Source organism: Aureobasidium subglaciale (genome assembly GCF_000721755.1).
Source record: "Aureobasidium subglaciale EXF-2481 unplaced genomic scaffold scaffold_9, whole genome shotgun sequence".
NCBI lineage: Eukaryota > Fungi > Ascomycota > Dothideomycetes > Dothideales > Saccotheciaceae > Aureobasidium > Aureobasidium subglaciale.
In genome coordinates this window covers 146,514-159,151 of record NW_013566986.1, presented here as the reverse complement: position 1 = coordinate 159,151, position 12,638 = coordinate 146,514, and the positions used below count along the sequence as shown (strand labels likewise).

The 12,638-nt window shown below is 50.2% G+C and overlaps 4 protein-coding genes across 4 annotated transcripts; 2 read left to right on the top strand and 2 right to left on the bottom strand.

Moving 5' to 3' along the window:
• The first annotated feature begins 128 nt into the window (after positions 1-128).
• Positions 129-5,640, top strand: AUEXF2481DRAFT_79436 (uncharacterized protein). The gene is made up of 9 exons (XM_013488835.1): positions 129-304; positions 391-2,253; positions 2,303-2,539; positions 2,587-2,812; positions 2,867-3,174; positions 3,228-3,703; positions 3,751-3,894; positions 3,946-4,553; positions 4,609-5,640. The coding sequence occupies exons 1-9, from the start codon at positions 195-197 to the stop codon at positions 5,401-5,403; spliced, it is 4,767 nt and encodes a 1,588-aa protein (XP_013344289.1). The 5' UTR covers positions 129-194; the 3' UTR covers positions 5,404-5,640.
• AUEXF2481DRAFT_677968 (uncharacterized protein) lies at positions 5,634-6,902 on the bottom strand. Its single transcript, XM_013488866.1, has one exon. The coding sequence runs from the start codon at positions 6,773-6,775 to the stop codon at positions 6,047-6,049; it is 729 nt and encodes a 242-aa protein (XP_013344320.1). The 5' UTR covers positions 6,776-6,902; the 3' UTR covers positions 5,634-6,046.
• On the bottom strand, positions 6,902-8,007 carry AUEXF2481DRAFT_678018 (uncharacterized protein). The gene is made up of 2 exons (XM_013488865.1): positions 7,805-8,007; positions 6,902-7,745 (listed from the first exon to the last, which is right to left on the bottom strand). Exons 1-2 carry the CDS (start codon positions 7,850-7,852, stop codon positions 7,029-7,031), a joined length of 765 nt encoding a protein of 254 aa, XP_013344319.1. The 5' UTR covers positions 7,853-8,007; the 3' UTR covers positions 6,902-7,028.
• Positions 8,008-8,481: 474 nt separating this feature from the next.
• AUEXF2481DRAFT_46860 (uncharacterized protein) lies at positions 8,482-10,629 on the top strand (the record flags this gene model as incomplete). Its single annotated transcript, XM_013488793.1, is given in 5 exon segments — positions 8,482-8,554; positions 8,615-8,925; positions 8,976-10,301; positions 10,356-10,476; positions 10,496-10,629. The coding sequence occupies 5 exon segments, from the start codon at positions 8,482-8,484 to the stop codon at positions 10,627-10,629; spliced, it is 1,965 nt and encodes a 654-aa protein (XP_013344247.1).
• Positions 10,630-12,638: the final 2,009 nt, after the last annotated feature.

Here is a 12,638-nt window from a genome sequence, read left to right as displayed (position 1 = left end):
TCAATTTATCTCGTGCCTGATTGGCCAACCGCCGTCTGCTTTGCCGATGTCGCTCTAGAAAACATCATCGCTCCGGGGAAAAATAGCTGCAAGAATTATGGTCAAGCATTTTAGTTAGCTAAATGGTCATCGACCGAGACACACCTGCTTTGTTCACACCATTTGCATTTTAATTCAAAGTCATCTGTCGAGTGATGGCTGCTCCTTTGTCTGAAGATGAGATTCGTCAAATAACTCTGAACGGTGCGAATCTCGTTCCTCGCCAAATCGAACACAAGGACATTCTGCATCAGGAAGTTGCAAGGTAAGCTACCCCCTTCCCATGCAACCCTGCCGACTATATCCTATCTCTGTGATCCAACATATATCATGAGTGCTAATAGATTGTAGAGTGTCCAATTTATTCGATCAACTTTTTTCTACTTTGCGGACAGACATCACAAACCAACACAGGACGGCCGCTTGTAACCTGCTTTCCAACCTGATTGAGAAATGTTCTCAGTCCAGCGAGTCCGAATTTTCCCTTTTGCTCTGGCAGTCAAAACTTTTCTGGCGCCATGCTTTCTCGATCTACCTTGACCAGCATCACGCCCTCAATGTCAAGCCGTCACGTTTACTGCTGACCTCTCTGACATCAGTCCTGGCCAAGTGTCAGGACAAAGCATTATGCGAGTCCGAAAAGGCCCAAATGCTGGAGCTGTTAGTCCAACACATCGTGGCTCCTTCAGAGAATGCCCCTACCAGACCCGCCATGCTAGTCCTGGCCCATTGGCTCTCCAAGAACATGGTACATGTCGAGCAGTTGTGCAACTCTTTTGGCAGATTCTCGAGCCTACATGATCATGCCACCATGGCAATCAAAGATGTGCTTGCCATTGTCTTGACTCTCGCGCCTTACGAGGAGTTTGCCCCTGCCGCCGGCTCGTTGGCAGCTTTGATACTCCAGAAGGCTCAAAGTACCGACCAAAATGCATCACTTCTTGTTTTTGGAACTCAGAACACGTCGCTATGGTCTGCTACAGTCCTAGACATTCTTAAACAGAAGCCTCGTTCTCTTGACAACTTCCGCCACTTTGTGTTCCCTGAAATCTTCCAATACGATAGGCCGAGCTTCATCGCTTTCCTGGACCAACTAGATATCCGCAGTATTCTGGGGTCAAGCCAGAATACCCCGGTCTCCTTACCCCTTCCAGCAGCTCAGTGTGAGGAGACCTTATTTTGTGCTTTGTCCGTGGGTAACAAGCTTGGATTGGTCAAAGTCGCAGATGTTGGTCGAGATGCCGATAACATTGAGCTGTTCATCGAGAAGCAAGTTCTATACATTCCCGATGTTTTGCTTGGAGACTTACTATTACGCACATCTGATGCTGTGAGAATTGCTGGTCTCGCTATGCTCACAAATACCACAACAACCACTCAGCCATTATCTTCAGGAACAATGGACGCCTTGAAAAAAGGCTTACCATTCCTTCACGCGGATGCAGATGCGGGTTTCCGAAGTGAGCTCTTCAGCTTGATCAAACATCTCATGGAGCGTATCAAATCTGCGACAGCAAATCTTGCTAAGCCTCAATCAAAAGCGAAGGCTAATGGGTCTGGGCACACCTCTGCCCAGTCTCAGTCCAAGTCTGGCGTTGGGCTTGATACTGTGACAGCTCACAGATCCTTCGTCGAGTGGTATGTCTCATTCCTGAAGGCTGAGATGCGGCCAACAGCCAGTTATCAAAGGCATGTATCGGCACTCAGATGCATTATGATCATCGCTAAATCTGGGGTCGATCCTCGAATTGTCATCCCTATTCACTCAAGATCGGGCGGATTTGCAGTGTCATGGCCTTTCGAGTTGGATGTGGTTGACGACGAGATGACTGATTTGCTAACTGGACTACTTCTCAACGCTTACGACGACGTCAGATCTACAGCTGCAGAGATACTGAACCTCACAGAAAACGTGTCGCAATCGCAACGTAAGGCAATATCGACGCCTGTGTTGGTCAATAGCCTAGCGCAAGCTCAGAATATGATGATGCGCAGCGGACGTGCAGATCATGCAGACGGAGTTGCACATCTCTACAGCTCACTGTTCCGCCAATGTGCAAATCTGATTAGCGATGATGAGCGGTGGTGGGCATCAAGATGTCAAGTCTTGGAGTACCTTGTTCACACCATTGAACAGACTATACAGGTTGCCAACGCGGATATTGCCCAGGCAGTGAGCAGAAACCCTCTGCATGGTTTGTTCACCAGTCTCAGGTAGATATAGACTCAGGATACACTTCTTTCATTATGCTAACATGGCCAGGTACATCGTGGAGAAGTCTGGGTTCTATCAGACCATGTCTACCAACGTCGATGCGTTTTCTCATCTCCAAACACTTTACAAACGACTCTACCATATCTTCCGACAAATTTGGAGTTGTGTACACGACACACTATGCAACGATACCACCGAGGGTGTTGCCGCAGAAGAGCCTGAGGAGGAAGAGATCGGAACAAAGGATGTTCTGAGCTATTCCTGGCGAGCACTTAAGGAATCTAGGCAAGTTACCCATGATCTTATCAAGCTGTCAGGAGCTAACGATCCAGTCTCCTCTTGAGAGCGATTGTGAAAAGCTGCCCTTTGACCTCAACCGACGAAGCTCTTCTGTCACCCGAGCAACTTCGCCAGCTTGGTGATCTAACGTTCACACAGCTTGCTGAGCTGCGTCATCGTGGAGCTTTCTCCACGGTCGCCCAAACGTTCGTCGTCTGCTGTATACGCTCCAACAATAGTACAGACGGTGTCAGCTCCACGCTCGAGGACTGGTACAAGGTGACTATCGTCTTATCGGTGTACATCTGTAATCTTTCAGCTAACACACTCTAGCGTGCAATTTTGTGTATCAAAAATCAAACTGCGATAAACACCCGTCGTTCAGCTGGATTGCCGTCGTTGATGATCGGTATCGTAGTTGCAGATAGTAAAGGACTCTTGTTTGGCAGGGCTATGTCAGAGTTGACTATTGAGGGTACAAGACCGGTAGATCAAACCGCCGAAACTGCAGGCGGCCTATCTCAAGTCCATGCTCTGAATTGCATAAAGGATATCTTCAAAAACTCGAAGTTGGGCGAACGATCCGAAGCTTACGTCCCACAAGCACTCGGTCTTGCGGCCAAGTGTTTATCTTCAGATACGTATGTTTTCGTGTGAGCAAACCTCGACAACAGCTTGCTGACACTGATACTAGATGGGCCGTTCGCAACTCCGGCTTGATGCTTTTCCGAGCTCTTATGGACAGACTCGTTGGTACCAATGAGGCGTATACTGATGAAGTCACTCATACCCAGAGTCGATTGTCAGATGATGCGATCACGAGCCTGATGAAAGCCGTTCTACAGTTGCTTGGTCCGGCTGATGTTGATGTCAACCAAGTCAAGGCTGAAGTGGTCTTTCCCGCTTTACAGCTACTCCAACGCGTCCAGCCGCCCTCTAACCTGGCGGAAGAAATTCAACAGTCAGTGTTGAGGCTTACATCGAACAGGCAATGGCATGTTCGTGACAAAGCGGCCAAGACCTACGCTGTCTTGGTACCTGCCCAGAATCGAGCAAGTCGCATTGGGGAACTCGTCCGAAGGGAGGCGCGTACTCAAAACGAGGCACATGGACTCTTACTTACAGCGAGGTATCTCATTGGAAGACACGGAAAACGGTTCACCACCCAAGGTCAGTCAATGTGCAAGCTTTCAGTAACAGCCCACTAATGATTGCAGATATGGACACTTTGGTTCAGATTCTTCAATCGCGTATTGACGATCTCCTCTATGGTAGCGCCTGTCCGTTTACCCAAGCAGCGTTTGTTGACGTGCAGGCCTCGTTCTTCTACGCCGCCATTCAAAAGCAACGATACCTGTTTGGTAGGTGCACTATCCAAAGTTGCATGTCATGCTGTCACTAATATTCGCAAGTTCCAGGCACTCGATGGGCAAGTACGGAGGATATGAACATTCTACTGAATCTTCCTCGAGATCACTTTGCAGCATGTTCATTCTTGAGACAGTCTCTCGCGCTGTCATTGATTCACGAGCATGCATTGTTCACTGGACCATCGAAGTCTAATACATCAGCCGACCTGACAGCCCGTGTCGATACATTTTCTCTGCTTGCAACTCGTGACCCTGATGCTTGTACGTCTGCACTACGCGAGACTGCCCGCCTCGGAGCTACCAACCACGTCTATGCTGCTCAGACCACGGAGCTTCTAGTCGCAGTTGCCGCTAAGCTGCTGCACGACGATGACGTAGATATTGAGGTTCAAGATGCTGCGCAAGAGGTCCTCGTGAGCTTCTTCTCGCAAGGTGCTGCAGACGATGTCAAAAAGACCTTCTTGGTCAACCTCAGAACATCATATCTCCCCTCCAATGCTGCGACACCCCTGTTCGGCGACAAGCGACTCATCCTACAAGGAGCGTTGCTTAATCTTCGTGCTGAGGACGAGTCATTGAGAAACGAGCCGCTTGCAAGAGATTTTGGTGCATGGGTTGTTCAGGTCCATGGCGCTCTGCGAGTTATCAACGTAAGTTCCATCATCTGCCGTCTCATTGAAATGTACACAGACTTACCATTTATAGCCATTCGATACGAGATATGCCGCAGTAGTGGCAACTCGGCAGTTCTCAGAGGAAGCTCTCGCCTACCTCAGCTCGAGCGACCTAGATGACTCCTTCCTCGCCTTCTGTCTCGCTGTCTACGACCTTTGCAATGATGATGATGTTGAGATCAGGACGTTTTCCGCTCCCGTTGCTACCAAGATTCTGAACGCTCGGAGTGCGAAGAAGCACCTGGATATGGTTCCACTTGCCGCCAACCAAGGCATAGCAGAGTTCATTGCTGCAGCCTTCGGCTCTTCCGAACGCGCTGCTTTATCAGCAATCAGCAGAGCCACTGGAAATGCTGTAAATGGCTCCTTCCCTGATTCGATCAAACAGTCTCTCGCAGAGAAGAATGGTGCAGGTCCATCGCTTTTCGCTCAAGAGAAGCAAAATCTCTTCATTGACGAAACCCGAGAGGCCAAACTCTGGTCATCTATCGCAGCTCGACTCCAGCCTACAGCATTCTCGTTCCGCTTGCTCATGAATCTTTGCACATGGGTCATCGACGGTCTGGACGTACTGATTGCAGAAACCGAGGCAAGACCGGACCAACCACTTGGCTGGAGCAGGAAAGCCGAGGTATTTACTCTGGGCATGCAGATCTTGTACGCCGCTGAGCTAGTGTTGAAGTTGATCAAGAGTGGTGTTGAGATGCCTGTTGATAGCAGAGCAGTGATGAAGAGACTTGAGACGCTGTTGAGTAGAGGTCAAGAGAACAAGATCAATGTTCTGTGGCTGCAAACCCTGAGGGAGATGTTGGAGCAGCGGGCATAAGAGTCGCAATAGGTCGTACTCACTACATTCTCAATGCTATCTTGACTGGTGTGACGCGAATTGATGCACAGTTTTCCGCGTCTTCCAATTCTTTCTGACAAGAAGAATGACTGCGAACGTTAGATGCAAGAGAACGGACATTTAGATCGTGCGTCAGTATCTCGATTATATCGCATGTAGCAGTGGTTGCTCGACCGACAGCATAACCAATTTTCCACTCACCAACTTGGTCTTCAGCATTTTCTTCCACCGATTTTCGTTTTTGTGCGCGCAAGTGTCTTCATCATGGCATGATCATTGTTCACTTCGTCACGCTCTCATCCACATTCGTTTTGTCTCTCCAAGAGGACATATAATATCGACACGATCTCACACTTTGCGCATACCGCATTGAAGCCGCGGACCAACAACGACGGACAAAACCACAAACCATCGAGACCGACAGCAGCAAGAGATCCACAGACAAGATCACCGTCAGATCAGCCTCGAAAGAGAAACCACAAACATCCACAAACATCGTCATCCACAACTCTCGCTCCTTTCAACCAATCAACATCCAAACAACAAAATCCACCATCGAAAAAGCGCAAACCGAGCCAAAAACCAAACACCACTGAAAATCAAGTCATCGAAGTTCCAAGGCTCATCCGCAACAATGAAAGCAAACGTCACAGTCTTCCTCGCCATGTTCCTCACAATCGGCGGAGTAATCGCATTCTGGTACATCTGGGTCAAAGTCTTCGATTGGGAGATCAAGATTTGGTGTGAGAAGATTGTTCAGAAGAAACAGGTTGAGCAGGCTGAAGCTAGTTTGGCTGATCTTGAGGGTGGTAACGGCCTGACTGGCGGTGATGGAGCAGCCGGTGAAGGAGCTGGTGGGGGTGTAAGTCAGCATCCTAGTCAAGCTACGGGGAGCAGACGACCTAGTCAGGCAGCGGGAAGCAGACACGCAAGCAGACGTACAAGCAGAGCTGCTAGTGAGAGACAGGGTAGCAATCATCCCAGCAGGGTAGAGGTACAATGTGGTGCGAGTGGTATTCCGAGCAGAGCTCCAAGCCAGGATGATGCAGCTAGAGGCAGAAGTAGACCTCAAAGTCAAGAGGTCGCTAATGGAGGTTGATGATTCTGCTGGCAACGGAGCTTGAGGTGGTTGTTTGAACTCGGGATGTAGATGCAGCACAAGACCTTGAAGAGAGATTTCGCACGACGTTGGCCGTTCTGTTAGCGTAAGAGAGGCAATGACACAGCAAGGATAGAGGAAGGGTATATTAATGCAAGTTTGTTGTCTTGGAGCGGAGCTGAAGCTGAAAATGAAGGAATCTGTCAGACGAGCAGTTGGAGTTTCTACCTTGCGTGTAACCCAAATCATCATACCGTAGCAGTGCGACAAGTGATTGACGTGGTGACCAGATTGTGAGCTGAGGGTTGATATGCCCACTAGTCTTTCAATCCTCTATCCTCGAGCGTTAAGTCTATCGGATCTCAACATTGGGACACTGCTACGGCGGCGAGCTCCTATCGTGCGGAATTGGGGTTCACTGATGTCCACCTTTTTGGTAGCCATGACCTTGAGTTCGAATCTGTCCACGTCCAACTTTGTTCTTTTGCCATTTAGTCTTGACAGCTCATATTTTGCCATTGCCCACTCTAATTTTTCTAGGATTTTGTCCTTTGACCATCTCGATACCTTGGAGTACATGGGCGTGAACACCAGCAGGTCTACCTAGCTTGATCTTTGCACCACCAACTTCCTGCAAGTGGATGCCATCGCTTCCCTCGCTGTCCCACGTGAATTTCTTGAACTCGCAGTTCTCGTAAGCAGTGCCCTTTGCTCCATCGAAAGAAGTCCAGTCGGCAGTAAAGTAGTGCAGGAAAGCGCCGTGAGTAACCAATACGACTGCTTCTGAAGGGTAAGCGTAAAGGGTGGCACGAAGAGCAGCAGCACGAGCTGTGACTTCTTCCAGCGAAGCAGTGTAAGGTCCAGCCTTTGAGTTCCAGCCATCCTCTACTAAGCTCCAGTTCATCCTCTCAACTCCAAAGCCAATCCTGTTCTCATCTAGCCAGGCGGCGATTTTTGGCTTGAGTTCCGATTGAGAAAAGCCAATGTCACAAGGTTGGTTCGCAATCTCTTGAGCCATTGGTACCAGCAAGAACTTGACGTCAGGCCTTGTCTTTAGCAAATCACCGAAACCAAGACAGGCGGTTTGGATTGTGCGGATCAATGGCGAGGCCATAATTGTGAGAGAGGCAGGAAGCTCAGATTTGGGGAAAGTCTTGCTGAGATTCGTGCATTGAGTGTGACCAAGATCTGTGATATTGGGGTCGCGGAGATGGTGTTGATTCTAGGGGACGATTAGACGACAAGGATGAGGCCAATTGATGAGAATCGATTCACATTGACATTGTGGTGGCCCTGAGCATGGCGGACGACATAGATTGTGGGAGCCATGGTTAGATCCAATGTTGAATCTGTTCCCCGGTCTGTGAGAGGAGAGCGATTTTCAAGATTGAGGATTGTCTGAGTGAATTGATAAAGCGTTACGGCAGGGTAGACGAAAAAATGGGAGTGTTTGCAAAACGGAAAGAGACAAAATGTAAATTTGTAGTAAGTAAAGAGTCATCAAAGGGGAAGGAGCAAAGGCCGACGACGGCATGAGGTTAGTTTGTCGGCCCACCTTCCAAAAAGCCTCACGACTGGCGGCCGACTTGCCCGATTGAGCCGTGAGCCAAACATGACGGCAAGTCCTGTAAGACAAGCTTTAGGCACGTTCACAAGTGCAGCAGCTACCTAGCTTGTATGCGTCCTGGATTGTGCGTGCTTGATAGACTGCGGTCGTGTAAATGAGAATGTTGGCAGCGAAGGAGAACAGTGGCTGGCAGCTGTAGATACCTGGTGCTTGGCGGTGACGTAGGTGACTGCCGAAGATAGACCAGCGGCGCGAGCAGTTGGCGGAGATGGCAGGTGCAACACGCAAGACGCGGCTTCCCCATACTGAGAGACATCTAGACTCCGCGATCCTCCTCTAGACACTCACTCACCTCGACACGCTCCTCACGACTTGAACAGAAGCAGGTACCATGTGGGACGACGAGGATAACAACCCATACGGCTCGTTCAAGCGACGCGACTCGGAGGGCTCCGACGCTCCCGGTACACGACCTTCTATACCAACCCACCACACTGTAGCCTCGTTCTGACCGTCGCTTCCAGGTTTCCGTCAAGCACCTTCCACACCGCCTTCAGGATCCAGCAGTCCACAGCAGTCAACACCCGAGTATCACCGTCCAGAGTCGACGTACCATGACGAGCCCTTTGGCCAAGAGCACCAAGAGAGTGACGATCAAGACGACGAAGAGCAGAATGTTTCGGCTTCGCAACGAATCGAGCCCAAGAAAGGAGGCTATCACAGTCGCATTGAGCAGATTCTCTACGAAAACCCCGATCTAGACATCCAGATTGTGCACGCTGGGAAGAACACCGAGGGTGGAGGCAGCTACATTACCTATACCATCCGCACTGGAGTATGCTTTCTGGATACATTGAACCTGGTCGCAGTGACTAACATTCTCAGGACATCGAGGTTCGACGACGATACAGCGAGTTTGCGTCGTTGAGAGCAACTCTGGTCGCATTGCACCCAACGCTTATCATCCCGCCAATCCCCGAGAAACACTCGATAACAGACTACGCTTCCAAGCCGACGAAAGCAAAGGAAGATGTCGGCATCATTGAGCTGAGACAGCGCATGTTGACCACCTTCCTCAACCGCTGCCGTCGCATGCAAGACGTGCGTGAGGACAATGTTTGGTGGCGCTTCCTCGATCCCAACGCCAGCTGGAACGAGGTCCTGCACTCTCACCCTGTCGTCAACATCCCCAAGAACAACCTCAAGGCTCCTCCCCTCGATCCTGCCAACCCATCTCCTGGTCACAACTTCCTACCCGTACCTTCATCTTCGGCCAAATTACGCTCAGCAGCAAACGCTTCTGCATCAGGCACCCCAGGTTCACCCCCACTTCAACAGCCTTCAGTCGCTGCCCATTCTTCTCCCGGCCCTCAAGTCTTTGGACGCTTCCCTCCAGACTCCCAACACTTATCCGAAGAAGATCTCGACCCGTACTTTGTTCAGTTTGAGAACTCGTCCCGCGAGTTGGAGGCTCTGCTGCAAGGCTCTATGGAAAAGGTCAACCAGCGAACTTTGTCACACCTCTACAGACTCGGCGACGACCTGATGGAGTTGGGAGGTCGCTACAATGCTTTCTCCCTTTCCGAGCAATCTGCCGAAGTCGCTGCTGCAATCGAGAAAATCGGTCAGGCATGTGACTTTACCTACATCCAAACACGTGATCTGTCCAGCGCTTTGTCTGCTCAATTTGCTGAGCCGATGCGTGAGAGTGCTCAATTTGCCGGTATCGTCAAGGGTGTTCTGCGATACAGAGTCTTGAAACGTGTTCAACAAGAGATGACTCGGGAAGAACTTGACAGAAAGAGGGGCAATCTCGACTCCCTCGAGAAAAGCGAAGCCGAAGCTAAGCGCATTGAGCAATATCTCCACAACTCTGGTTCTTCACCACCTCAACGTAGCATGAGCACAGGCAGTAACGCTGCTAGACGCAACCCTGCTAGAGACCAACTACCTAGACGTGCAGAAGACGACACAGCGAGCATCGACTCAGACTTCCCTCCAACCATGGGCAGTGCTCCAAGCGCCGCTCAAGGATCCCCACAACAAGATCAATCTCACAGCCCTACGCAACATAAGAGAGGCGCTAGCGGTAACTTTGTGACGAACAAGATCTTTGGACGCCTCACTCATGCCTACCACAACGTCGTGGACACAGATCCAGAGCGCGTGAGAAGAGATCAGATCGGCAAGACGAGAGAAAGCTTGACTCAGGTAAGGGCGATCGTTTTTGTCTGATCACTACAATATGCTAACCAAAGTTTTCAGCTCGAGCAAGCTTTGGAAGTTTCTGAGAAGGACGTCAAGGACGCTAGTGGTGCCGTGCTCAAGGACCTGAAGCGCTTCCAGAGCGACAAGGAAGAGGACTTGAGGAAGTACATGGTGAGCAGTTCATGTCTTCCCCCTAGCTTTTCCGTATGCTAACAATACCTCTCAGCTCGCATTTGCACGTTGTCACATCGATTGGGCACAACGCAGCTTGGAGACATGGGAGGAGGCCAGGGTGGAAGTTAACAAGATTCCTGTCTTGGAGCCTAGGTGAACCAGTCTCAGATATAGGATGGACGTGAGTCCAGTCTTGGAGACGGTAACCTAATGTTAAGTATGCAGATTCGCACAGAATCAATAATGTCTCTTGAATCAGTTTGATATGGGTCGACGTGAATTAGTGGGTGGTTCCTTCCCGCCGCGCCATTTGTGAGGGAAGCCTCTTTGAACCAGGTCAGGAGCCACACTGAGCTTTCCTTTGTCCACTTTACCCGCAACTCAAGCTGAGACCAATGCCAGACACCCCGGATTTTCCTTGTCGCGATTCAGTCAGCGAGAGTTCAGTGCGCAGGCATCGGCCTCTACTGCTTCCTCCGCCGGTGGAGTAGCGCTGCACGTGATGCTATCCAATGCGAGCCGCATTCGTATGTGGCTCGAGTAAGAACTGCCTGAGAGACTCTATGATGACCGTGTGTTCAATTTAGACGCTGTCCGTCTACATATAGCAGAGGCTCTGGCGTAAAACAAAGTCCACGTTGTGCGGTCACAGACTATACTGTCTCCTTTGCGTTTTGCTGTCTCATTTGAGCTGTTTCGCTACAGCTTGAGTCAACGATTACTGACACACTACAGCTAGAGACAAAATCTGATCTTCGAGAGGCTTGTCTTGTAAATTATTGTTATCGTCACTGCTACCATGTTGGACATAAAGGGCAGCTGCTCCGCCAGCCGATATATATCACCTCATACAAGTTCACTGCGGAAGAAAACCCCATCGCCTTGTTATCAAGTCTCCACTACGACCGCACCATGACACTCATTACCGATTATTCTGATGCCATTCATGACTTTGGTACACATACCAAGCCAACACTCATCAGTCATCTCATGTCCTTGCAGCAGATGAGCCCAGTCAACCTGACTTCAACCCAGGCATGACGAATGCTAAACTCGCTACCATCATCGAGGAGCATCTCGCTTGGGAGCGTGTAAGACGCAACGCCGAACCGAGGGACCATCTGACGATGAATCACGCCGCCTAGGGCGGCGGCCAGATCAAGCAGATCTTGTCACAGCATGACATTTCCTATCCCACGAAGTTAGGCACGAAGAAGGAACACCTCGCCACCATACTCCAAGAAAACCTGGGACTTTTGAGGGAGTACGAGACGTCATCACCACATTCTTTAGCCAGACTTTACAGCCTTGACAGACTTCTTGACCAACTCTAGACCAGCCTCGGTCTTTCCCTTGTCGAGCTTTCTAAGCGCTTTCTCAAGGGTCAGAGTCATCTGATCGAGTCTGATCTGCAGTTCTACGACGCGAGGATCCTGTTGATTGTTGCTGCCGTATTCATCAATGTCGTCTTGTCACTGTCGTCTTCAGATGGAGATGGCGACGGTGCTCTGTAGTATGAAACGCGTTGAGCTTTTGGAGGACCGGTGGAAGAGGCTGGTGGGGTGGGCATGTTATCGGCAGTTGCGGTCGGGTGGTACGAGCTGGAAGTACAAGCAGAGCGAGGGGAAGACGTTGCTAGATAGTCAAAGGCGTCGGGAGCTACGGATACCTGAGGATGGGCAAAAGGTGTCTAGACAGCAGTCGGTGCCTGCGATGTTGTTACAAGTCTTGATGTAGAGTTGAGTCTCGAGACCCTCGAAAGATGATCTGTGTCAGCATATAGTCTTGTGATCGTGGAGGAAGTTTCGATTGACTGACCGGAAAACGACAACAACAATGCGTGGAAGCAGGAGGCAGGAGGACTGGTTGCCGATGCAGACGGGATCAAGAGAATCGCAGAGACGGGCGCTTAACAGACTCAGTCATTCTTGATAGATAGTGGATGAGTTGCGCAGGGGCAAGATCGTGTAAAAACAAGGAAGAACGTCAAGACGCAGGTACTTACGTTGTCTGCCACGAAGAGAGATAGGTTCGCGCGTTCGTTGGTGGGTTGACGTTGAGTCGAGGAAAGAGAAGAGGGCCGACGCGCTTCTACAGTTTGCAGTTGGTCACCGTGTGAACGAAGGAACTTGTTTGGCCAAGTGGTCGTGGACGGAAATTTGGGAA